This window comes from Equus caballus, chromosome 13 (genome assembly GCF_041296265.1).
Source record: "Equus caballus isolate H_3958 breed thoroughbred chromosome 13, TB-T2T, whole genome shotgun sequence".
NCBI lineage: Eukaryota > Metazoa > Chordata > Mammalia > Perissodactyla > Equidae > Equus > Equus caballus.
In genome coordinates this window covers 482,386-509,412 of record NC_091696.1, presented here as the reverse complement: position 1 = coordinate 509,412, position 27,027 = coordinate 482,386, and the positions used below count along the sequence as shown (strand labels likewise).

At 56.1% G+C, this 27,027-nt stretch overlaps 1 protein-coding gene across 2 annotated transcripts in view; it reads right to left on the bottom strand.

Annotated features, from left to right (window-relative positions):
* DNAAF5 (dynein axonemal assembly factor 5) overlaps positions 1-27,027 on the bottom strand; it is a 43,824-nt gene continuing 16,797 nt past the window's right edge. Inside the window, exons 5-13 of one of the 2 annotated variants that reach the window (XR_011424429.1) lie at positions 23,453-23,685; positions 22,502-22,714; positions 18,591-18,734; positions 16,920-17,088; positions 12,510-12,657; positions 8,989-9,139; positions 7,865-8,090; positions 4,690-4,881; positions 1-1,069 (exon numbers count right to left, since the gene is read on the bottom strand). Coding sequence is in view for 1 of the 2 variants with exons in the window: in XM_023655047.2 (XP_023510815.2) it covers positions 933-1,069; positions 4,690-4,881; positions 7,865-8,021; positions 8,989-9,139; positions 12,510-12,657; positions 16,920-17,088; positions 18,591-18,734; positions 22,502-22,714; positions 23,453-23,685 (1,544 nt within the window). In the remaining variant the exon portion in view is untranslated. The remainder of the gene's footprint in view (positions 1,070-4,689; positions 4,882-7,864; positions 8,091-8,988; positions 9,140-12,509; positions 12,658-16,919; positions 17,089-18,590; positions 18,735-22,501; positions 22,715-23,452; positions 23,686-27,027) is intronic. The other variant, XM_023655047.2, reaches the window with a different exon arrangement.

The window sequence follows — 27,027 nt, the reverse complement described above, 5'->3', positions numbered from 1 at the left end:
TTAACAATAAATATTTTTAATTAAATTTTCAAACATCAAGCAAAAATGTTAATATTTGATTGTTGGAAAATACACATGGCATTTTTTTCCTTGTGTTAACATAAATATTTGGCTTATGGAAATAACACTCACTTAAAACGAAACCTTTTAGGCACTTGGGTGTAGAAAGTGCTAGAGAATAAAATACAATTTTACTTTATTGCTACTCGTAAGAGAGCAACCAAAATTCTATCTGGTTAAACATTCTGTTTTCAACACCGTTAGCATTGCTGATCTAAGAGAAAACCCTGTGACCAAATATATCCACATAACATTCTGAGTCCAAGTATACTTCAAATGGGAAAAATTTCATTGATAATCGTCCTTAAGATTTCAAATTCCTTTTAGTCTTTTCACTGAGATGGTAAGTTTCAGTAGACAGAACCCAAAGAAAGAATGAAATTTCTTTTTAATCGCTTTGACTTTTAAAAAAAAAATAGTCAAGAACTTTCTTGGTGGGCATGTAAGCAAGACAGAACCAATTAAGCCATGAGCCCAGCAGTGCACGTAGCCTTACGAAAAAAAGGAGCTGACTTGCCTGCCAGTATGAGTTGGCATTTAGTTCTCATCTCGAATTCGCTGCAGGTTTGTGGCAGACCTCTCGATGGACTGTGTGAATGAGACATAAAGATACAGACGCCACTCAGTGAGTGTCATCTCAGAAACTGCGGGTTTGAGAAGCTGTCCCAGGGGAGCACTGGGCATGCTTCTGAGGGAAACATTCTTCTTGCTGTCTAAGCCTTGCCTGTGAGTGTCCCAGGCTGTTGACACAAAGCTGCCCTTTTGGTGTTGGGAGGTTTAAAGGCCACAGACCCGTCCAGCTGCGGACGAGGCCCTCCAGCTGCGGACAAGGCCCTCCAGCTGCGGACGAGGCTGTGCTCCCGGAACTCAGGTCACGGAGCAGGCGGCAAGGCCTGCACGTGCTGCAGGAGCTGCTCACAGTGGGCGGGGGAGCGGTGCTTGTGGATGACTGCCTCCGTCTCCCGCACCAGGAGGTCAGGGAACAGGACGCTGCCGGCCTTGAGGACCTCTGTAAAACAGCAGAACACCTTTAAAGTACCAGAAGCAAAAACTAAACCAGTTCCTGTTGATGCAGGTAAGTTTCCCAGTCAAGTTAAAACAGCCCTGAGCATAGCAGACTGCAAAGTGGGGATGAACAGGGTATACATCATGATAAAGGGTCCACTCTCCAAAGAGACGGGGCAGTCCTAAACATGTATGCACCTAACGAGAGCACCACACTTGCACCACACTACGTGAGACAACACGACGAGCTGCAGGGAGAGACACACGAGTCCACGCCGGCAGCTGGAGGCCTCCACGCCCTCCCACAGGAAGGGATCCAGCAGGCAGGGGGTCAGCAAGGCCGCAGCTGAGCGCAGCAGCACCGTCAGTCAGATGGACACACGGACATCTGCACACTCCCCATCCAGCGACAGCAGGGTCTAGATTCTTCTCAACTCCATGGAACGCTCACCAGAGAGACCACACTGTGGGCCGTAAAACACCTGAACAACTTTACCAGACCGGAAGTCATCGCCTGTCTGCTCTCAGACCACAGCGGAATTATATAAGTCAGTAACGGAGAAAGAACTGGAAAACCCCCAAATGTCTGGAGATTAAACGGCATGTTTCTAAATAGCATAATGTTCGAAGAAGAAATCTCAAGCTAAATGAAAAAATGTTTTGAACTAAGTGAAAATGAAAACACATCCCAGCAATTTGTGAGCGCAGGGAGAGCAGCACGTAGAGGGACACTCATAGCATTGAACTATCTGAAATCAGAAACAGGCTCCACCCTAGAAGTCTAGCAAAGAGGAGCAAATTAAATCCAAAGTCAGCAGAGGAAAAGAAATAAGAAGAATTAGCAGAGAAATCAATAAAGAAAATCGACAAAACCCAAAGCTGGTTGCTTGAACAACTCTCTGCCCACAAATTGATACCCTACGTGAAGTGGGCCAGTTGTCTAAAAGACACAACCTGCCAAAACTCACACAAGAATAGACAATCTTAACAGACCTATATCTATTAAAGAAATTGTGAATCAGTAATTAATAACGTCCCGAAACAGAAAGCAGCAGCCGCAGATGGGTTCACTGGTGAATCCTACCAAATATTTAAGGAAGAAATGACAGCAATTCTCTACTCTCTCCCAGAAGACAGAGGCAGAGGGAACACTTGCTCACTCACTCTTCGAGGCCAGCATCCCCTAAGACAAACCCAGACTTCACGAGAAAACCACAGACCAGGATCCCTTGTGAACACAGATGCAAACAAATCCTCAACAAAACACTAGCAAATCGAACCCAACAATGGATAAAAAGAATTATACACCAAGACCCAGTGGGATTTATCCCAGGGGTGCAAGACTGGCTCAAGATTTCAAAACCAGTGTCCTCCATGGCATCAACAGGCTAAAGAAGAAAAACCACACGATCCTATCAATAGATGCAAAAAGTATTTTCACAGAATCCAACACCCATTCATGATTAAAAAAAACTCTCAGTAAACTAGGAATAGAGGGGAATTTCCTTAACACAGTAAAGAACATCTACAAAAACCTTACAGCTAACATACTCGACAGTGAGAAACTCAAACTTTCCCATAAGAAGAGCTACAAGGCAAGGAAGTCCTGTCGCCGCTCCCGGTCAGCACGGTAGTGGAAGTCCTGGCGAACGCAGTGAGGCACGAAAGGAAACGGAAGATAATACACAGACAGGGAAGGAAGACACAAAACTGTCTTTGTTTGCAGAAGACGTGATTGTCTACGTAGAAAATCTGGAAGAACTAACAACTTCCCAGAACTAATGCGCGATTCCAGCACGGCTGCAGGACGCAGGTTAACAGACGCAAATCGCTTTCCTACGCACCAGCAGCGGACAGCGGACTCTGAAGTGGAAACACAACGCCATTTACATTAATGGCAGCCGGAGAGAAATACTCAGGTGTAAATGTAACAAAACGTGAACGAGATCTTCTGAAGAAAATAACAAAACTCTCAGGAATGAAATCAAAGAACTCAAGAAATAGAGAGACATTCCGTGTTCACAGATGAGACTCAATTTTGCGAGATGTGGGTTCTTCCCAAATTGATCTACAGATTTAACGCAATCCCCATCAGAATCCCAGAAGGTGTTTTGTAGAAATTGACAAAGTGACTCTGAAGTGTATGTGGAGAGCCAAGGACCCGGAAGAGCCAAGGCAATACTGAAGGAGAACCAAGGTGGAGGACTGACGCTCTCTGACCTCAAGACTTTGTATTAAGCCACAGCAGTCAAGACAGTGTGGTACTGGGGAAAGGAGAGACGAACAGATCAGGGGAACAGAACTGAGAGCTCAGAAACAGACCCACATCAAGGCAGTCAGCTGATCTCTGACCGTGGAGAAAGGCAATACAGTGGCGCAAAGACAGTTTTTTCAACAAACGATTCTGGAGTAACTGGACAGCTACACACAAAAAAGAAAAAGAAGCTAGACACAGACCTTACACTCTTCACAAAAATTAACTCAAAATGGACCACAGACCTAAATATAAAATGCAAAACTATACAAGCCCTAGAAAACAGCAGTGGAGAAGACGAGCCACAGACTGGGAGAAAATGCTTGCAAAAGACACATCTGATAAAGGACTCCAAAGGTCCAGACCCTGCGGGACGGCACACGTCCCGGCTCGTGTCCCCTCAGCCCGGATGGTACAGGCCCCGCGGGCGACGCAGGAGCACAGCGGCTGTGAACCAGCGGCTTCCCCGGCACCACCTTCACCCCAAAGAACGACCGACCGACAGACAACTAACAGACTCGGGTTACTCGGACTCTGGCACCTGAAGAACATCCTCTCAAAAATGAATCGACTGACAGTATTTGAGGCCAGTGATAAACCAACAGAACTGACGTGTTGACGCGGCGTAACACAACGTGCCAACACTAGGAAGGCGTTCATAATTCAACAGCAACGCTGTCCGAGTGACCAACACGTGACGTGACACTGGCCAATTCAAGGTGCAGGCTGGACTGATGGACCTGGACGCACCCAGTCCAGCACACGCTGGCTTCAGAGTCTACACCCCAGGAACCGTTTGGAGACTACCACCTGCCCAGTTTGGGTACAGCGTCAAAGACAACCAGCAATTACCCAAAAAGGCTATTAAGACTCTCCTCTCTTTTCCAACCACGTGTCTGAGCCCAGACTTTTTTCATATCCTTCAACCACCACAGTCTGTCACAACCGACCGAACGCCGGAGCAGACGTGAAAATCCAGGTGTCTTCTACCAAGCGAGACAGTAAGAGATTTGCAGAAATACAAAACTGTGCCCCTCCTCTTGCTCATTGTTTTGTTTTGGAAAACATGTTATTTATGTTAACCTGTAACAGATCTATTGTTATTTCACACAAATCAATAAACATCTCACAGTGTCCTCGCTTCTAACGTCTACCAAGGCAAACGTCAGGTCCCTAACCCACAAAGTCAGAGCCTTCGGGAGCTCCAGTGACTCTGAGCACAGAGGGGTCGGGGCCCGAGACCGCGGGCCGAGGGAGCCCCCACCGCCTGGGCTGCTGCGCCCGGGGCCGGTCAAATGGCCCGGCTGGGAAGGTCTGTGTTGACATCTGCAACAGGCGTGAGTGTTACCCTCAAGTCGCGGCCGCCTCACCTAGAACCGCGTCCTGCACGGCGCCCTCCGGGTCGTCGAGGTGCACGAGGAGCTCCTTGTACAGGTGCTGGATGTCGCTCTGGCAGCAGGACTTGCTGCCGTCGCTCTCAACGCGCCGCAGCCAGGTGGCCAGGGTGGAGGCAGCCGCCAGCCTCACGTCGTTGGACACGTCGTCCAGACGCTTCAGGAGCTCTGGAAGGAGGGGCCGGAGCAGGTGGTGAGACAGGCCCAGAGCAGCCCGCTCGCCTGCACACTCCGGCCAGGAGTCCAGCCCGCACCCCTGGAGCCCTCACCCGGCCAGGGAGCCGCAGCCTGGGGGAGGCTGTGCACCCAGAGTTCACGTACAAGGTGTCAGTGGACACAGAGTGGAGGGGTGACCCGCCCCGCCCGTGCCCGCGTGCTCGGCAGCCTGGGCTGGTCTGCACGGCTCCCAGCTTCAAGGCGGCCCCCGCCCTCCCCGGCTGAGATGCTCAGTCGGCCCGACATCCACAGGTAGCACGTCCAGCCGCCTGGTACAGCCCGCCGAGCAGACAGCATGGCACGACCTCAGCTGCCTGCCCTCCGCCCCTGCAGGCTCTGGGGATGGAGCTGAGGGCTCAGTGACAGGACGGGCACCAGCTGTGTCGGTTCTGTTCTGCTGAGCCTCCGACACCAGGCCACACTGCTGCTGAAAACAAGGACCTCTGCCGACAGGTGGACACTCACTGTCACGGGCACGGTGCTCATCAGTGTGAGATTTCCTCCCACACCTACAGCGAGCCCCTGGCCTACGAGGGTGTCTCACAGGCTCAGCAGACGACTGGGCCCAGGATGGGCGCGGCAGGAGTGCCCACGGCCGTGAGCTGGAGCAGCTGCCCACGGTGGGCGGGAGGCCCGACCTCCACACACGGGCATGCGGCTGTGAGCCTGTGCCATCACACGCGGTGGCTTTGCTCCCGGCTGATCGACAGACATTAAACACGTGGAGTCAGGACGCCCTGCAGGGGGCCGGACCTGAGCTGAGTGGGACCCACTGGCACTGACTCTCGGAAGACACCGGCACCTTCCCAGGGGCGCTGGGCTCGTGGTGGCTGATAGTGGGGAAGCCTGCGTGTTTAACCTGCAGCCACTGCAGGAAAGGGGGAGCTGCCGCAGGGCGGGCCCTGCCGAGAACCCCTCCTGTGGCCCTGCATCAGCCTGCGAGCAGGCCCCCCGGCTCAGGGGGAGGAACTGAGTCACAGAGGCTCCTAACTTGTCAACGCTGGCCAGCTGCTGGGGTCGCAGAGTGAGGCTGGTGCCTCCACGTGCGTGAGTGACGCTGTCTCCCACCGGCTCAGGCCGACCTCAAAGCAACGTGGAACTGGAATTCACCAGTGCATTTTTGTATGATGGCACCTCCCAACTCCTGAGGCTTTTTTTTTTTTCTGCTGAGGAAGATTCACTCTGAGCTAACAAACGTGCTAATCTTCCTCCGTTTTTTAGTATGTGGGCCGCCAGCACAGCATGGCTGCTAAGAGAGCAGTGTAGGTCCGTGCCTGGGAACTGAACCTGGGCTGCTGATCTTAACAACTAGGCCACTGGGGCTGGCCCCAATGCCTGAGTTCTAAACACAGCAGGTGGCCTGCAAATCTGTCTTTGTAACTGCTTCAGTTACCCTTCCTGAGGAAGCAGCGACTCGGGTAGAACGGACGGCATGTGGGGGCTGGCCGGTGTCTGTGTCTAACAGGAGGCCATGGGAAGGTCTGGAGGGGGCGTCTTGGCATCCCTCCTTCCCACCCACGTGGGCAGTAATTCTCCTAACACGTCGCTGAGGAGGCACGGGACTGGTCCCGCAAAGCGAAGGCGCACGAGGATCCCGCGAGGCACACGACCATCGCTGATGCGCCGGGAACTGGGGGACAAACGCTCCAGCACGGCCACCTCTTCGCTGGCACTTGTCCCGTAAAGTGAGTAAATTCCCCACCAATCCTGACAGTCACTAAACACACTGGTGAGACCTGTTCAAAACAGAACTATGGACGTCCGTGGGAATCGACGTTTGTGCTGTAAAGTGAGGAGAAACAGCAGTGAAAGAGCGCTGGGGAGGTGGCCCGCTCTCCGGGTTCCACGGGAGGCACTCCTGCTCCGCGGTGGGCACCCTGGAAGGCCGCGTGTCTTCAGTGCTGGGAACCCGCCCGCATCTCTTCCATCGCTTCTCCAGGCCCTCGTGGGGTGCAGACGGGGGAGTCTCCCGGCTGGCCCTGCCCCGCCTCCCCTCCTCACTGGGGTCCTTCTCTGCGCGTGTCCTGAGTGGAGTCCACATCCCTCTCCGTCCACGACTGCCGTCCGCAGCCAGCGCCAGTCAGCGTCTGGCCAGCGCACCGAGCTTTAAATCCAGCGGCTAGTTCTCATTTCCAGGAACCCTCAGACACCATCTTAAAAATCTCTAAGTATCTGTGGCGTATGGAAGTGCAGATAAGGGGCAGACCTGTGTGCTGCTGCCTGGTTTAGCCGCGCAGCCCAGCCCAGCCCTGCAGAGGGGGCTCTGCTCCTGAAATGGGCGGCGCTGGCCCACTAGCTCCCGAGACCCCGCTGGACTCCTCCCCCGTGGCCTGCCCCTCCCTCCCGCCTGCCTGTTTCTCGACCTGTTTCAATGGACGCTGTGCTTTTAGCTCCCTGTGCATCTGAAGCACAGTCTGCAGATGCCTGTGAGGGCTCCCGTCATCTACATTCACCTCCAGTGGCGCCTGTGTGCTGTCCCCCTTCGCGCCCGGAACTCGTATCTGCAGGCTCCCCTCCGGCGAGGCCCGCGCGCTTTTCCCTGTGGATCTGGGGTTCGTCTGTGCTTGGGCTCCAGAGAGGCGGTGACGCTGGGTTTAAGGTGTGGCTGGTGCACGAGCCTTGCCCGACGCCTGTTCTCACACCAAGGCCTGGCCACAGCTCCTGCTCCAAGGGGTCCCTGCCACGCTCGGGGCTGCACCCCTGGGTGCTGTGGGGGCCTGAGTGTCCATCCTTGCTTCTGCCGTCGCCTCCCCCCCAATCCTGGTCCACAGGATGGTGTCCTGTTCCTTATTCGTGACGCTGTGTCTGTCACTGCTGTGTCTGACTCCTGGCAGCAGCCTGACCAGAAGTCAAAGCAGCGTTTTCTGTTTTCCTCTCAAAGAAACAGCTGTCAGACAAACACAAACACACGCTTTGGACAAGGAAAATGTCCCACCTGGATAGACCTTGACGAGCTCATCTGGACCAACCACAGCGCCAGAGGCCTTCATAAACGCGTCAATGATGCGGCAGGAGACGAGGCGCGTCACCTGGGCGTCCTCCTCCAGGGTGGTGAGGATCTGAGGCGTGAGTGCTTCCTGCACCTCCCGCAGCTGCAATCAGTGAGACACACTCAGGACGCGCGTGATCCTGGTGAGAGACGCTGTGCGCTCACCGTGTGCCTGCAACCAAGAGCCTGTTCTGATACGGACGCAGCTGGTCACCTACCAACCAGCATGTCCTGAGAAGGGCGTCGGCAGGCGGTTGTCGCCCTGTCAGCCCCAGACCCAGGTGGTGCAGCCGCACACACCGGGCCACAGGGCGCCTCCCACACAGGCCCGCGCCGGCTGCACAGTTGGCTGCTGACGTGGAGCCCGACTGCATGATGGGGTTGCAAAGCTCTTTGGAAATTTCTACCTAAGGAGCAGATTTGACTTAAAACCTGGATGACATGAACATTTGTTTAGCTCGGCCAGTTGATGCTTTAAAACCTGTCACTCACAGGGTCTCAGTGAGGCAGAAACCCGTGCAGCCTGCTCCTCACTGGCGTGACTGGCTGTTGTGTCCCCTGAAAGTGGGGACACTCTAACCTCGAGCACGGCCACCAGCGCACCAGGAGGGGGCGCTCATACATCAGGGGACCAGAGAGCTGCCGCCGGGACGCGGGCACAGCCCAGCACAGCCCACGCTGCAATTCTGTTTTACTGTTTCCCCCACCCCCGTACTAGCTGGAGACAGGAATAAAAATAACGCAGAAAGCCCCAGGCCCCTCCAGCACAGCTGGCTGCTGTGATCAAATTCTGTCTCATAAAGAGTGACGTGCGCCACGTAAACCCAAGAAAACCCAGCAGGATCAGAAACCAAGATGCCTCCCACCTGACCCCGTGCCCCTAGACGGGCCTTGCTCACCTCCGGTGCCCACGTCCCCTCCCCCGTCTGCTGCAGGGAGCAGCATCTGGCTGGCCCCTCCCTGGAAGGAGCGCACTAGCGATGTGTGTGTCCTTCGAGTGGCTGTGGGCCCGCCTGGAAGACCCCAGAGCCGGCGCACCACCCGCGCGCGTGGTCCCGGATGCGTTCTACCTGTTCAGCCGACAGGCTCTCGCTGCTGATGAGCGCCCAGAGGCAGGACACGGCGGCCGTGCGGATGGCTGCGGCCGTCCTCCCCGCGTGCCACTGCAGATTGGGGACCAGGATGTCCTTCACCAGGGTGTCGAGGTAGCTGTGAAGCTGCCTGGAGGGAGAGCATCAGGAGGTAAGGAGGGTGGACGGGGCCTCGAGGGAAGCGCTTCGGCCTGGAACAAGCTGGGCCGAGGGGGGCGAACGGGGGAGAGGAAACTGGAGGGGACGCCCGAGCCAGAGCCCTCTGCCCCCAGGGCAGGCCCGGGAGGAGACTGGCCAGGGGTGAGATGGGGCTGAAGAGGGGACGGCGCTGTTTTCTGCAGCCGGAGAAGGGAGAGACTGCGAGTGAGAGCCGGGGGCTGTCACAGGGCCAGGGCTGCAGTTCTCTGGGCGCCCCCCGGGACCAGCCAAAGGTCCTGAGTGCCAGAGCACCCAGGAGGGCCCAGGACACGTGTTTCCAGCCTCTCCCGTCGTGCCTCCTCGCTTTGACAGAAAGGAGGTGTGAGCCGCACCCAAGCGTCAGCCAGGCCAGCAAAGTCACTCCCACGAGCGGTGACCCTACTGAGACAGGCTGCACGGTCCCTATGACCTCTAACCCTCCAGCTCAGTGAGAAGGGAGCCTCAGGCCTGCACTCAGGGGCCCCAAGTCAGCCACAGGGAGACACGGACATTCTGCCAACACAGGGGACGTCGGCTCTACGGTCCAGGCCAACAGTTGGACGTGCCATCAAGACAAAAACAGCAAAACCAGACCAGATCCCAGTCTGGGGCCATTTCCACCGCGCCCGGCCAGCTCGGCACGGCAGAGCCGCATTTAGAGGACCCCGTTAGAAACCGCCCACCCAGAGGAGGGCCGCGGGGCATTCACGAAACTACGAAGAGCGCTTCTTATGAATCCCGCTGCACCGCGGGCCTCTGCTGACAGATCAAACTATTTTCTTGAACAAATGATTCACCAGTTTATATCCTAACGTCATTCCCACGTACGTGTCGAGGCGGCTCAGCTGATTCAGAACCGAGAAGAGAAGAAAGACTCCACTAGAGACACCGGGCTGCATGGGGCCTGCGCTCTCTGCCCCCCCCCCCACCCCCCCGCCGACCCAGGCCCCTTGGCAGGTCCCTGGCTGCCACCCCTGCTCCCTCTGAGTCTCCACCTGCTCGCCTCCAGCAGGGGGCGTTCCCGAGCTGACAACGCAGAAGCAAGCGCCCCTGAAAGCAAATCGGGTGCAGGTGACTCACGCCCAGGAGTCTTCAATGCACTTTAATGTTGAGCAGAGCAGCCGACTCCCGCACAGCGACTGACAAGAGGACTCTGGGGAGACACACCCGCACCCCGCACCCCAGACGGCCATGGGAAGGGGTAGCGCCGCGGCTCCCAGGGGCCAGGAGGGCCACGTGCTGCTTCCAACCCCAGCGAGAACCTGCCGCGGAGACAAACCGCGGGGAGGGAAGAAGCGCCTGCCTCTCAAGGACGACTCCCGCCGAGTCCACGGAGGCGCCCCATCCACAGGCTGGGATCCACAGCGAGGCTCGGGGGGCTCCCACGTGGCCCCACTCCACTGTGAGACCAGATCCAGTGGTGAGCTGCCCGTTCAAGTCCCTAGTGTCACCTCCATCAGCAGGTGACTTTTAAACGAGACATGTCCCCAGTTCTCAGAGCCACCCGCAAGGAGGGGACGGAGAGCCAAGGGCAGTGTGGGTGAGGGTGTCTGCTCTGCTCCCAGGAGCGGACAGCTGTGGGGGGAGGGCTCCCCACGGGGCAATTCCGGAAGGCCCTGGGGGGCAGCCTCTGAAAGTCAGACGGGCACGCGTGGCCGACAGCAGCACGGGGAGGGACCCTGCTCAGGGCCCACATCCTGGGACCTCTGCTGAACGGGCACCACCGTACATCCTCCAGGTGAGGAGCCCCACCTCCTCCCGCTTCCCTCAGACATGAGGGAGGCCCATGGGACCCCGACGACTCCTGCGTCCAAGGGGGACACTCCCACGGCCAGAAGCCCGCCCTCCTCGGCACCCACCCTGCTGTCCACCCTCGGAGGGGACTGCAAACCACAGGGCTGCCCGCAGGGCTGACGCGAAGGCCGAGCACATTCTGCACAGACGAGGGTCAGCAAGGCCCTCCCTCCTGTTTCCATTTCAGCAGAGTCAACAAGATATTTATGACTCTGCCATTTTTTGATCCTAAAAATCAAAACCAAGCAGTTGTTCTTTTTCAAATCTTCCCAGCCTGTAGAAACAGCTAATGCTTTCACTAGAATGGTTATAAACTGCGCAACTCCTTCTCCGGCTACGGATTTCTGTCCACCTGTCTTCACATGCCATTCTCTCAGGAACTCGTCCGAGCCTGAGGCTGCGTCTCGCAGGGCGGCCCGTGCCTGGGCATCGGGCTGAGCCTGCTTCCAAGGGAGGCCGCCCGCCCATGCCGCCTCATGTCCTGGGTCACCCGTGGAAGGCCGGCCTGCCAGGGGGCTGCAGGGCCCCTGCTGAGCACCTTGCGATGGTCCCTTCCAGGCCCTGAGGTTCTGCAGACAAGCAGGAAGCAGATTTCCTGCACTGTCACGGGCCGGCGAGGCCCACAGCGGAGGGATGAGCATGACGTTCAGAGATGCATGGGCTGAACGACCCTGTTATTTCCATGGGAACCTTCACGACGCGTCCACGACGGGCAGGACTCCACTTGTGCGCATCTGCTCTCTCCGCAGGGGCGGCCCCAACAGCTCCCGGCACCTCACGTGGGGGCCGCAGGACCCGCTTTGCTATGGGTACTTTGCTGACCTGACGGAGGGAGACGTGGGCCCAGGAGTGGTCCCCACAGAACGGGGTCACCTTGTGCCCATCCCGCTGTGGTGGGGTCCACTGCGGTGCGGCGGCTCTGGACTGCCATGTCCCCTGGCTGCCTGGACCCGTCAATGCTGACCTCTGGCGCTTGTCCCCTGTCCCTTCACTTCAAAGCCATGAGGCTGGGGCCCTAATGGCTCAGGGGCACCAACATGTCCCCTAGATGACGGACGGCTTTCTCCAGCGCTTCAGCCGTCAGTGCAGCTTGGTCATCCCCGTGTGTGGCTGAAGGTGCGACAGCTTTGAACCTGAGCACGGCCGACACAGCAACCATCAACAGCCCACGTTCCCACCACGTTCTCGTCCGCAGGCACTTTCACCACCACACTGAAGACTCTGATCAGTGTCTGTCTGCGTGGAGCAGTCGCGACCGCGCCTGTGCTGTGTACCCAGGAGGCACGTGCAGCACAACAGCAGGCCGCCTGCGCTGGGGGTCCCCGTGCCCACCTGAGACCTCAGTGTGGGGGAGGCACTGCCCCAGCCACATGCAGTGGTGGCTGTGGGATGGGAGACAGTGTGAGGCATGGGGTCAGGGGGCAGTGTGGGGTGGGGGACAGCGTGGACTGGGGGACAGCTTGAGCGGGGGACAGCGTGGACTGGGGGACAGCGTGGGATAGGTCCGCGAGGAGGCACAGCCAACCTACCCCTGGGAGTCGACCGTCTCCTTGGCCCTCAGCAGCACCCGTGACAGGATGGAGAAGAGCTGCAGGCGCATGGCTGGGTCGCGGGCGGGCTGGAGGCAGCTCCTGAGGACGGGGATGAGCTGGGGCAGCAGCTCGCCGAGGGCCGGGCCTGGAAAACAGACAGCAGCCCCGCTACTACTGGGCGGGAGGACGGGGGCCCAGCGCGCGCCGCCACCACCTCAGATGGCTGCCGAGTGAGGGGCCCCCGCAGCTCCGGGAGGTGGTCTCAGCTCGGGCCGCGGTCCGGGGTCCCCATCGCCCTCCGCTCCCGTCTGGGTGGTGGACGCGGATGTCAAAGGAAAGTAACCGAGTGCATTTCCACCTCCCGAGTCACTGCGATCATTCCATATGTAAACTTTCCATTTTTCTTATATTTTCCTAATTCTTAAAAAAAAATACAGTCAGGCACTATTTTAAAGAGCGACCCATCAATCCTTCAGAGCGTGTAAGTTGTTTAACGTTTGCCCTGAGCTCGGCAGCACTGCACAGGAGGGAGCAGCAGACGCAGGTCTCCCCAGGCTGTGGAAACACCTCGAACACAGGGAAGGGTACTTCGCATCTGGAAACTCAGGGAATCATGACGGGAATAAAACAGCCTCTGGGGTCTGGATGGGAGTGGCAGCTCACGACAACACGGCCACAAAGCTCCCTCCCGGCTGGCCGGGCCCACAGGACTCGATCCTAGTGCTGGCGGAGGCGGGCCTCTCGCCGCCCTGCCACATGACACGGCAACAGCGGGGCGGCAAGCAAGCAGGGCCACTTCCATTGCAAACCTGGCGTCAAGGCGGCAAGATGACAGAGGGAGGCCCTGAGGGCGTCAGCCCACCAACCTGACACCACAGACGGTCTGGGAGGAGAGGAGCAGAACAAAGCAGGAGCCGCCACCAGGAAGATGGGCCCGCGGGCAACGCCAGCAGGAGGGCCGAGAGAAGGCTCAAGGTGCTGCGCCACCCGGCGGGAAATGCGGGCTGCTCCTCCACCTCCATCGGAGGAAGGGCGAGGGGCTCAGGACGGAGACCCGTCTCCAGGGCCGCTTTATCGCCATGGAAATCGGGGGATGCACAGGACACAGGGCGTCGGGGACTGTCCTGCTGTCCCCTCCACAAGAGCGCCAACTTGTGCACGTTCCCAGCCTCCTCTGCAGACCGGGCCTGCACACGTCACTGTCAATACTCACGGTCCATGAGGGACAAGCACTCCCTGTTAAAATGGGGAAAGAGAATTCCCCAGGACCGCAGGGCGCACGTCAGCATCATGGTACAGAAAGATGGGCAAGTCTGAGGGTCCAGTGAGGACACCACACCAAGCACCCCCAAGACTGAAAACGCACGGGGACACAGCGCCGCTCACCACAGGCGTCCGAGGCAGGTGCCTGCAGGGAGGTGGGCCCAGGGGAGCGCAGAGTGCGGGCGCCAGAAAGGAGCGCCTTCCCAGAGGAGGCTGGCCGGACCTGGAGGGCTCCTGCCTGGGCCTCGGAAGGCCTGCTTGCCGCAGGGGCTCGTGCTCCCGAGCCACTTCTGCCTTCTCAACTCTCGACATCTGAACAAACTGGAAACAGGCCACGCTTTGTGGCTTCGACAGAGAAGAGAACGTAGTCCAGGCCACATGCTGCCTCCCGCTGATGGCCCTCGGGGGCAGGCGGGGTCTGCAGCATTTGCAAAGCGGCCCCCTTGGTGTTAAGAATGTTAGAAAAACAAAAACCAGCAGCTAAAACTCCACCCAGGGCCCGGTCTGCCTCCCAGCACCAAGCTCGGCAGACCTCAAGGGAGTCTCTCTCTGGGCGGCTCCAGGGCTGACGGGCCTGCAGCTAACTCCCGTGGGCACCTGGGTCACTTCCAGTTTCTGCTACTAAGCTGTGCCCTGCTGAGTATTTCTGGGCACATGACTGTCTCCATAATTAGGGTCATTTCCTTAGGACAGATTCTCATAAATTTGACTGCTGGATAGAAGGATGTGAACATGCTGATAATTCTAGAACATAATGCCAAATGCTTTCCCAAAGAACGGGCTTCTTTCCACAGCCGCCCGCCAGGGCCCAGCGCTTCCGCTGGGAACACCAAGGACAGTGTTAACTTTTGGCTAATACGACAGATGAAGACATGGCATCCTACAGTTTAAAATCCACATTTCTTTATTCTTACAAAGGCTGCGCTTTTCTGACTGTTTGTTCACCAGCCAGTTATCTTTCCACACAACCCGGATACTTGTCTGTATGTGGGGGCAACACGTCTGCCCTCACGCGTGTGGGTCTGTGTAACAGAGGTCTCGACACTGTTACACCTGATGTCAATGTTCCCAAGTCTCTTTGCCTCTTCTTTGGTTTCAAATCTCTTTCTTTCCTCTGTAGCCACCCCATTTTTTCAAAATTCAGAAAGTTATCTGAGTCTGTACGTTTCAAATGTTTTATAATTAAGTTTAGAAACTCATCTTCTTACAGAACTTTTATAAATAAGGAATTAAAGAATTTTACAAAGTTAAAAAATTATTTAAACCCTTTTGTTTTCTCTGTTCATTACAGCAGTATAAGCTCATTATAGAAAACTTGGGAAATACAGAAAAATAAAGACTAAAAAGGAGAGCAAAACTCATCCACTCCCAGAGCACTCCGGTGGAGATATGGCGTTACACTTTGAGATTTTCCACGCACACATACATGCACACACGTGCTCGCACAGGCACACGCACACACATGCACGTGTGCACACAGAGCAGCTCAGAGAAAACACAGCTGGGATCAGTGAATTGCAGTTTTAAAACCAGCTCTTGTCGCTTAACATCCAACCATCAACACCTTCCTGTGCGTGACGTGAGGGGGGGGCCCAGATAAGTGTGTTTTCCAAGGTGCCAATACGAATGCCACCACCATAAGCAACCCGTAAAAACTGCAAACAAAAATAGCAAACTGCAGGGAGACCACCTCAGTGCAGCCGCCCGAACCCTGGCTTTGCTGACGAGGAAGGGAGGGCTGGTTCCCCAGGGCTCGCCCGCCGCCCGCTTCCTCATCCGTGAGAAGACTCGAGCAATCTCATTCACGAAGCTGTTTGGACAACACTCAGTAAAAATGTGAAATTAAAGACACGGGGCCCCCCCCCAGAGGCACGTGGGGTGGGGAATGGGCAGCTTCCCGCGTGGCTGCCAGGTTACATCCCAGTGTCAGCTGTGTGACCCCGGGCGTGTCACCGACGCCCTCTGTCCTCAGTTTCCTCCTCTGAAAGGAAGACGATGGCCCCTACCACACAGAGCAGCCACAAGGGGGTGGAGAGCTGACGCCCGGAAAGCAGTCAGAACAGTGTCTGGCACAAACCGTTCAGCATGGCTGGAAAAGCTCTGTGTTTCTCTTTTCAAATTTGGAAACACAGTTTTGCATACAACTGGCAAGGAACAATTTTGGATTTCTTCCTTAGGTCTCATAACAGTGGGGTCACTGCCATGAACCCTCTTTAGGTCCTGGGCACCCCAACCATAATGACTGGTCACTGCAACGCACAGACATCACAGGTTCACAGTGTGTCTCCTTAAATCCAAGTACAATCACCTTTATCCAGCTGGGGGGGCGGTGAGCACTGAGAGAAGGCGCGTGGGAGTTGGCAGCTTAAAGGGAAAAAGAATTTTTATTCAATTTAAATGAAAAAAGTACTAGCTCGCTTGATAAGTTTACAGCCACCTGGAAAAGTACAGGATACGTGTGACAAGTCACTGCACTTCCTTTAATGAAAACCTCCCTAAAATGCGAGGATGCGTTCTGTGTCTGTACCAGGACCAGAAAGCAGTACCGCTCACTCCAGGGAAGGACCTGAATCTGCAGACTTTTGGAGAACTGGTAAAAACGTGAGGTCTGGGAGGGGCTGTAGTCACACCCCCACCCTGATCTGCGGGGACACGCTCAGATCTGCAGTAACATTGCCCTTCATCTGAAGAATGCCAGCTACAAAGGTGGCCAGGAAAAACCACACTTTCCAGGTTTAACATCAACACCGTGTGCCGGGCAGGCTGCAAAGGGCCACACCACAGTCCTCAACATACGGCGCTCGCATCTTTGAAGTTTCATCCCTTAAAATGCTGTTCTCTAAGGACAAGAGGGACTTGGATCCCTTTGAAACAGCACCCCAGGTGGGGTGAACTCTGTCTGCGGCATCCTGGTTCACCCAGACAGTTCTTGGCGTCTGCGGTGGGGCTGGCGTGGCCCCCATGTGACCTGCGCTCTGACCCCGGCCCGGGGGGGTGCTTCGGGGGCTCACCTGCGTGCGTGGTCCCCACGTGACCTGCGCTCTGACCCCGGCTTGGTGGGGTGCTTCGGGGGCTCACCTGAGCGCATGGCCCCCACGTGACCTGTGCTCTGACCCCGGCCCGGGGGGTGCTTCGGGGGCTCACCTGCGTGCGTGACCACCACGTCGAGCTGCAGCAGCTCCGCAGAGTGGACAGTCCAGTCGTGGTGTGACGCGGCCAGCCACTCCAGGAGGGGGCCCGCGTGCTCTCGGTAGAGGTCCTGGCTGCTGTCGACGCTCTCCACCGTGGCCAGGGCGTCCATGGTCTCCTGGACCTGGAGGAGGATGCAAGGTGCAGGCTGGACACTCCCGCTCCTAGGGCTCAACCCCCACTGGAGACCCACCTTCCTCGTCGGAGCACGAGAGCCCCTCACACACGACTGCCGCGACAACCAGGTCCCCACGAGCCTCAGTCGGCGAGGAAGTGGGACAGGACAGACCCCTCAGAGCGCGGATTGGGGGGAAGCACGGCAGGCGCCAGTGTCACCACCTCAATCTCCCTTCGTGTCACGTCAGTGCCGACCACGAAACCGACCACGCAACACACAAAGGTGCGCGTCCTAAGAAGCTCCGGGTCGCCCCAGGCCGGCACAGATGAGGCCCGCAGGAGAGCAGGCGGGCCTCCCCGAGAGATGGCTCTCTCTGAGTCGCCCTCACGCGCCTTCTGCAGAGCGGAGAGCCGGGCGCCAGCTGGGGCTCGCTCTACGAAGGAGAAGGGGGACCAGGTGGCTCAAGGAACTGAGCAGAAGGGACTCAAACCGCGTCCGTTGGTCAAAGATACCCTGCGTCCTCCCGCTCAGCTCTCTGCCCCGACCAGACCCTCAGATGCCCGGGCTCTGCTGCTCTGGCGGAGCGGACGGAGCGTGAGCGAGGTTGGGAGATAGAGCCGGAGGCCCTATTCTCCTGGGAAAGACTAGGGAGCACTCGACACGATGGGGCAGCTGCCGGCGGCTGGGCCTGTTCTGCAGCCTTGCCTGCAATCCGACAGCGGCCCAGGCACAGGGACTCGCCTCTCGCCAGTGCATACGGCCCTGGCGTGACATGTCACCTGCTAAGACACATGTCCTTGGAAAGGCGGTTTTTAAAGAGAGAAATGAAAGTTTAGAGAGGCCTGAGAAAGAGTGGGAGGACGTGAGCCCTGGACACCGAGCTGCCCTCGCCGGCAGGCAGGCAGCTCAGCGAGGGTCTGCCCACGCGCTGGCGTGAGAGCCGGAAGGAAGAACGAGTTCTTGGCTCTCAGGGAAGAGGCAACAACCTGGGTCTTGGGACGATGCTCAGAGTGTGTGGGAAACTGGCCGCCAGAAGCCTTTGAGCCTAAATATGGAGCCCGTGCAACAGAAATGACTTTGCAAAGTTGGGCTGCAATCACATAGGCAAGTCAGGGTGTGCTCTCTTCTCTGGACTTTGAGCCGCACGTGGTGTTTATAACCACACTCAAACGCACGGCTTTAAGGCCAGGATGGTCTCGCTTCTTGTCGCTTTTCTGCGGTGGACTCCAAGGTGAAGACGTTGCCTTCACTCTGAGATACTAAAATGAACTGGCAGTTGGAGGGGACCTAAGACCCTGTGCACCTCCAAAGCTGCCTCACGAGTGACTTGCCCCAAACGTCCTGCTGTTCCACCTTTGCTGTCAGCCTGAGTCGGGGAGGCCTGAGGCTTGGAATTCAAGAGCAGGATACTTGCAGACGACACTTCCATTTGCTCAGAGATGAGAGTCTTCCTCGGCAGAAGCTCCATTGCCCACCAGCAAAGCGCAGGCGGTCCCCACCCATCTCACCTTGTCACCAAGGCCTGTGGCGCCCGAGGAGGCCATCACGGTCACCAGCACTTCCATGAGCTGCAGGCTGGACCCTCTGCAGTCTTCGCGGCACACCGCGATCAGAGCCTGCACGCAGAGCAGCAGGTGCTCCCCATAAAGGTGCTGCGAAGAGAGCAGGAGCACGTCAGGCTCTCCCTGGGCCACCGCCTCCCACCGCCCGCACAAGGGCTCAGCCAAGGCCCACCCACATCAGGAGACGGGGAGCACAGAGAGCCACGGCAACTTGTGTCGGGCCACGGGGTCAAACGCACGAACCATGCAGAGGGCACTCTTTCAGACAACAGGGGAGGCTGAATGCGGCCTAAGGATTGGGGAGTTGACACTAATTTTGTTAAAGGCTTAATGGTATTTTAGTTGTGTTTTAAAAAAGTTCTTAGGTGTCAGCGATGCCTACTGTAGAAGTTACAAGTGAAATGACAGGGCATCTTGGATTTGCTCCAAAAGACTCCCACTTGCCCCACCCCGCCCCTCAAAGTTAAAAATAAAAGCTGGGTGAGCGATAAGGTAAGAGTGGACAGAGTAGACGACAGCGGACGCTGGGCAGCAGAGACGTGAGGGCTCGCTCTGCTGCTGTGCACTTTGTGAGTGTTTGTATAACATTGTTAATGAAAAACAAAAATACGCGGTTCAGAGGCGCTTGCCGACCCCTCGGGGACAAGGTGGCGGCTCGGCGGGTGGACGTACACGCTCAGCCTGGGGCTGCAGCCTTGTCAACTGAGACGGGACGGGCGTGGGCGTGGGGCACAGGGGACCCCAATGCGCTAGCATGATCGCCTCTGCAGCGGCCGTCTGACCCACCTTTGTCACTGTGCCTCCCACAGCACAGAGTGGGGTGGGAGGGGTCACGTGTGCGATCTGTCCACATGGTTCGCAAACAAGCGTGCATGTAATGGAGGGCACACCTCAGTGCTTTTACTAACGGAGTGTGAGCGCAAAAGGGTGTGGTGATTATTCAGCTGGAAATGAATTAGTTCTAAACTCAGAGTCAGTTCTAGAACTCCATGACTCATTCGCGAGCGATAGAAATCACCAAAGTTTAAACAAGATATTCACGCTGGATCTCAGCAATTTGTTCCACGCACCCCCGGGCCCTGCTGTCACCTCAGGAGACCACAGCACACGGGGCACGCACGTCGCCTGCAGGAGCTGGACACGGCTCCACCTGGGGCCCGGCCAGCGCATGGGCGTCCCAGCTCCTGTGAGAAGCCACAGGCGGGTGATTCTCTCAGCCTTTCCTTCTCCCACAGCCTAATTTCTTTTAGGCCTGGATTGATTGATTTTGTGAGGACAAGATCTTGGCTAATTTCTAAAATGACCCATAATACATATACATTTAAGGAGCTATTTTTTTCCATTAAAATAAAAAAAAATTCACTTTTTTGTGTGTGTGGGAAGAAGAGTGTCACTGAGCTAACATCTGTGCCCGTCTTCCTCTGTTCTGTGTGTGGGATGCGCCACGGCATGGCTTGATGAGCGGTGTGTGGGTCCACACCCAGATATGAACCCGTGAACCCCGGGCCAGCGAAGTGGAGTGTGCAAACTTAACCGCTACGCCACCGGGCCGGCCCCGGGAGTTCAGTCTTTAAGATGGTGCCACCGCTAGCTTTGCTGAGCTGCCTCATGACACACCCACACTACTAATGTACTCATCCCCACGCATCGCCTCCTGCTGTGGAGACAGCACCGTCTCTGAGGAAACCAGGCCTCGGCACTGGCAGATTTCTCTATATTTAACCAGAGAATTTAGACATCTACCTAGGCACACACGCGCACACACACACACACACACGGAGCCAAAAAAACCGACACAGTGGGAAACGACACTCAGTCGTTTTGGCTCCTGAAACAGTGTCAGCTGAGATGCGGGACGGCACACAGCAAGTGACTGAGACTCCGCGTTTCAGCAGTGGCGACGCCACGCCTGCTCTCCCGGTTTTCTTTAAACAGGAGTAAGTGAGTTATCCTGACGTGACCCAACAATTCTGTCACCCGTCACCGAACAGACACGTTTCACAGACGAGGACGGGGCTCCCTGCGCTGAGCCACCAGGGATGCCGCTCCCACTCGACCCCACCCGTGATGGCCAGACTCGCGGTCCACACGTGCCCGGGAGCTTTCACATTTCAGCGTGTTCCTGAGAGACGTGTGGAGGCTGTTCTTAGAGCCACTGGCCAGCACCACAGGCAACACGCACTGCCTCCCCAAGGTCGCGAGTGACCGTGAGCGCGAGGCCCTCCTGCCACACAGGGCACGCGGGGGTGGGGGCGGGAAGCAGACGCCTCTGCCCCAGGCCAGGCTCCGTCCCTCCGGCCGGTTCAGCCTGCAGAAAGGAGTCGAGTGGGCGTCCTGGGTCTTTGTTACGACCGGTCCTGGCCAAGGGCTGGAGCGTCTAGACATACGCTGATGTGCGATGGAACTTTGCTACGAGGGGGTCTCTCTTTGTTAAAAGATCAAGTTTTTCCTTAAAAAAGTAGAAGACAAGGAGCCAAACACAGAGTCTGAACTTCACAGATTGAGGGGTTAAGTTTTTCTATAACCAATACAAAGATGTGAAAATGACGTTTTCTTTGCTGCTGAGTTTATAACACCCACACAAATTGCTAAGTTCTTCTAGAAAGAAACACTTCTGGCTCGCAGCTTGGTAGAGGAATCAAGGTCAGAGCCACTGCTGAGTGAAAAGGCAGGACTTGCACAGGTTTGATGATTATGTTAAGAATGGGTTTTGGGAAAGTTGGAACATGGCTGAAAACACGCAGAGCAGACGAGACAGCCCTCAGCCCTGCCCCTCTGCATTCTAGAAGCCGCCTCCCAGGGTCGTCTCGGTGGTTCATCCACGACTGTGAATCACACCTTCCTGCCCGGGGTCAGGGGGAGACGAGGCCAGACTGCAGTGTGGGAGCAGCGCCGGCCCCTCCCTCCTGCCCAGCTTTCTGGCCACAGCAGCCACTGTCAAGGATTGAGCTGAGGACGCACCGCTTGTGGCTGTGTCCCGAGGCCTGCATGGCCCGGGCAGACAACCGGCAGAAGCAAACCCTCGCCTCTCTGCAGAGGTCTGGACGGCCGCAGCCCAATGCCAAGGTTTCCAGGGCGCGATCCTGTCATAGCCGAATGACAACAAAGCCATTGTCTCGTCTTTAACAGCAAACAATCACACGTTCTTCCAAACGACTGAGCCTGCCGCCCTAGACCGCTTCAGACTGGATGTAACGGATTTACTGCTCAATTTAAAACGGAACAAATATCATAGCTAGCACAGGCTCCAGTGAGTCTGCCAAACCGCCAGGTTGCCTCTGTTAAGCATGTTATCGGAATGCAAAGTCACGCAGGTAAGGCATGAGCTCGTGATGAAGGCTGAAGATGCGTGTCTGCACCTGTCTGACATGGACCAGCAGACGGGTGGGCCGACCTGCACCTTAGTCTCAGAGCACCGGGAAGAGGTGGACCCCTCAGAGCTGCCGACCAAGCCCATGGCAGCAGCGCGGTCCAACAGAACTGGCCTCGATGGACATGCTCTACTCTGTGCTGTCCACACGTGGCTATCGGGCACTCGAAACACGGCCAGCATGACCGAGGAACAGGGTTTTTAATTTGTTTAATTTTATTTTAAATGGCCACCATGCTGGATGGAGCAGAACGAGGCAGGAGGCAGGCGAGTCGTCCCACAGGAGACCGTCGGTGGCAGCGCCTGGCGACTGTGTCGGGCGGATACCTGACAGGCTGTGGGCCTCGTGCAGACATGGCCTGCGCGGATTTACTGGGAACCGTCAGCAACTGCGTGTAGCAGCCTCTGGCGGGGACACCACGCGTCCGTGCACGCTGACAGGTTCACTTCACGACGCTCTGGGCCCCCCACCCTGCCCCACACTCACGTTCTCAGCCCCCTGAGAGATGTGGGGCTGGGCCAGCGCGGTGGCGATGCCCTTCACGTGCGGCTGGAGGGCTTCCCGTGGGCAGCCTCGGAGGACGGACGCCAGGACCAGGAGGCCCGAGGGGGAGGGCGACTTCCTCAGCACTGACAAGAGCAGCTTCAGAAAGACGTCAGGGCTGACGAACGCCCCGATGAGCTCCGCGGACCTGGCGGCCTGAGAGACGGGAGAAGGCTGAGGGCTGCCCGCACGCCCCGTGGGCCCCATGCGCCCCTCCCTGCTCCCCTCCTCCATGCCTGCCCCCAGGGCTCCACCCCCAGCAGCAGCAGCCCATGTGGCCGCCTCTCTTGGCCTGGTGCTCCCGGGCCCTCAGGATGGGTGGGAGAAGAGGGCCACGGCACCGGGCTGCCTATCAAGACGGGTGCACAACACACTTATACAATCAACATGCACGGGATCACGACACACACAGGGCCACAAGGACATGCATGGGGTCACGAGGACACACACGGGGTTATGAGGACAGGCACGGGGTCAGGAAGACACGCATGGGGTCACGATGACATGCATGGGGTCACGAGGACACACACAGGGTTACGAGGACAGGCACGGGGTCAGGAAGACACACATGGGGTCACAAGGACACATGCAGGGTCACAACGACACACAGAGCCAGAATGACATACAGAGCCACTGGGTTGACGCCTTGGAGGTGACCCTCTAAAGCTGCTCCCGGTGGGCACAGAAGACAGATCAGTGGCTGTGGGGCAGGGCGTGGGGCGGGGGTTGGACACAGAAAGACCCAAGGGAGGTCTCGGGGCCACAGACACTTTCTGTACCGTAACTGTGGTGGCGACTACAGGACTGCCTAAGCCCCAGCCCTGCACACCTAGGAAGTGACTGTGACAGTCCGCGGTCACGGCTCAGGCCACGTGACCAGAGCGAGGCACTCACGCTGCTGACCACGGCCCGCTCCTCGTCGGCGCAGGCGCGGAGCAGGGTTCTCAGGAGGAGCTCCAGGTGCTGCGTCACGTGGTCCTCCGCGTGGAGCAGCAGCACCGCCAGCAGCTGCGCGGCCTTCACCCTGGTCCCCGCCACCCAGTCGGTGATGTCGTGACAGATGGCGGGAAGGATCTTGGAGAGGTTTCTGAAGACGAGCTCCCGACAGCCCAATGCTGGGCGATTCTCTGGGGATCACAAGGACCAAAGTCAACCGTGAAACTCACAAAACCCCAGTGCTGCGTAGGAAAGTCGCCTACCTGCGTCCCTGGAGTACACCCACCATTTTATTTCAAGGCCTTAAAAGTTCAAGCCAACTCTGAAGGCAGAAATGAAGCCATCAAGTGTCATAATTTACTTGGAGACGTTTTTAGAGCAATATTGAGTGACACACAATAAGTGACATACACTTAACATGCACCATCTGATCAGTGTTGACATCTGGGCACACCTGCGAGCCATCACAGCAATCAAGATGATAAATGCGTCCATCACCCCAAGTCTCCCGGGCCCCTTGTGACGACCCGGCCCTCCCCACCCTCACCCCCAGGCAGCCATGGGTCTGCTTTCTGTCACTACAGGGGAGCTGCAATTTCTAGAGTTTTCTAGAAGTGGAATTGTACAGTATACACTCTGTTTTGTCCGGTTCCTTTCACTCGGTAGAATTATTTTGAGATCCAGCCATGTGGTGGCTGCACTCATTCCTTTTTATGGCTGAGCAGTCTCCCGCTGCGTGGAGCTGACGGACAGCTCACGGGCTGACGGACAGGGGTTGTTTCCGTGTCAGGCAACAAACACTCACGTCCAAGTGTCTATGTGGACGCTGCTCTCACTTCTCTCGGGTAAGTGCCTAGGACAGCAAAGGCTGGGTCACGTGGCAGGTGTACATGCAGCTTTTTAAGAAACTGTCAGACGGTTTTCCAAAGCGGCTGCACCATTTGACGCCCACACGGGCCGTGTGGAGGTCCAGCTCCTCCACGTCCTCGTGGCACTTCGAGTGGGTGGTCCCAAATCTAAACCCCCCTAAGAGGGTGCAGAGGCATTTCCTTGTGGCTTTCATTTGCATTTTCCTAGTGACTAATGACGTGGAGCATCTTTTCCCATGCTTATCTGCCAGCTCTGTATCTCTGGTGAAGTGTCTTTTCAAAACTTTTTCTGCCCACCAATAAAAGGAATCATTTGCTTTCTTGTTGAGTTTTGAGAGTTCTTTCTGTATTCTAGATACCTGTCCTTATATATATAATTTGCAAATATTTTCTCTCAGTCGTGGCTTGTCTTTTCATTCTCTTAACAATGTCTTTCAAAGAACAGACGTTTTTATTTTGGTGAAGTCCATTTATCAACTGATTCTCTCATGGAGTGTGCTTTTGACATATCTAAGAAAGTTTTGCTGAACCCAAGGGCACGAAGGTTTTGTTCTAGAAGGTTTACAGTTTAAATTTTAGGTTGCTGATGCGTTTTGGGTCAATTTTCATGAATCACATGAGGAATGGATCCAAGCTCATTTTTTGCATATCCAGTTATTCCATCACCACTGGTGAAGGACCATCCTTTCCCCACTGAACTGTCTCTGAACCTTTGTCAAAACTCAGCTGTCCGCTGTGTGTGTCTAATTCTGGACTCTGCTCTGTTCCGCCGACGTGTCTTCACGTGACGCCACGCCGTCCTGGTCACTGTGGGCTCCTGAGTCTTGAAACCAGCGAGTGTTGTTAGTCTGTCAACTTCGTTCACTTTCAAAGTTCTGGCTGCTCTGGGCCTTTGCATCTCCATGTGAATTTTAGAATAAGTTCGTTGATTTTTCACAAAAAAGGCTTTGAGGATTTCAATTAAAAGATTTTGACCTTAGAAATTCAAACCAACTCTCAAGAGAGAAACGGCACCAGGATACGTCAGAGTTTAAAGGGTGTGTTTTAGTAGAAAGAACAGCCTGTACCATGAGCCCCCATTTTCAGTTTTTATTCCTGTTACTTGTCCATTTTCATGCTCTATTACAGAATTAGTTCCAAATGATTCAAATTCTGTTGGCTGTTTAAGTGAGTTTGTTACAATTTTGTAAAAAATAGACAAAAACCCAAAACACTAAGTACATCTTCTTCCTAATGACACAGCCACTGTGGAGTCTGAGACGAGGGGACACATAAGGGCTGGGAGGGCCTGTGAACAGCGGGGGCAGGCGCTCCGGGGACTCAGGGGCCTGTGGAGGTATTTTCAAAGAAACACGAGGCCTCTCTACGTATGTGGTTCTGAAGCCTATTTTTCTGCACTTCACACAGCAGACACGACGATTTTCTCCTAGAACAGGGGCTGGCACACTGGCTCAGACGCCACACCTGGCCGCTGCCTGTTTCCTAATGGTGTTATTGGAAAACTGCCACGTCCACTCATTTACTGTTTTCTGGGGCTGCTTCGCATCCCAACAGCGAGCCGGACAGCCATGACACACAGCATCCGGCCTGCAAGCCTCGAACAGTCACCGTCCTTTTACAGAAAGTGTGCCCACCCATCCTACACTCGAGACCTGCACTTTGCAACATGGGAGCAGCTGGCCACACGTGGCTACGTAAATAAAGTGAGGACTTCAGCTCCTCAGTCCCACTAACCACGTTCCAAGGTCTCACTGGCCAGTGGCTGCTGTACTGGACAGCAGAGAGCATGACCACCACTGCGGAAACTTCAGCGCTGCTCTCAAGAATTACTCAAGAATTTAGAGCATGGTTTTAAACAGCCACACAGAAGAGAGCATTAGAATTTATTGACCTGGGCCGGCCCTGGTGGCCTAGTGAGCTCAGTGCACTCTGCTTCGGCGGCCTGGGCTTGTTCCGGGCACGGACCTACACCACTCATCTGTCAGCGGCCATCTGTGCTGGCTCAAATAAAAAAGAGGAAGATTGGCAACAGATGTTAGCTCAGGGTGAATCTTCCTCAACAACAACAAAAAGAATTTATTGACCCAATTGTTGTTAACCTTCTTTTTGGTTTCTTTCCTAAAAAGTTAATACATGAACAAAGTTAGAAAAAAAAAAAAAAACCACCAAGGGTTCCAAAGAGAATAAAGAGCTGAGCAGCCCTCCCACCCTGTGCACAGCTTCTCGATCCCCTCCCTGGGGCACCTTGGAGACGGTCTGTGTGTTTGCAAATACACGGGCACCCACCTTCCCCACACCCCAAATACAGCACATCCTTCATCCATCTGCAATCAGAGATCTCCCCAGCATGCACATGGCAGCTCTGCAACTGCTGTCCACACAGTGCCCAGCTGCCTGTGCCAGCCCCCAAGGGACCGAGGGCTGTCAGTCTTCCACCGCCACGAGGAGGTCCCGTCACTCTCCCTGTACACGCAGTCAGTACAGCTACAGGAGTAACTCCTAATCCTGGTGGAACTCCTGGGTCTAAGGGTCTAAGTATGTCTTCTTTATTCACGTTTGGCATTTCAACCAGCATTTGCCCAGCAAGCCCAAGGCTGTGCTTAGACACAGAAAGGGGTCCTGGGAACCCCCGGCTGAGCTCAATTGCTCGGTTCACAGGGTGAA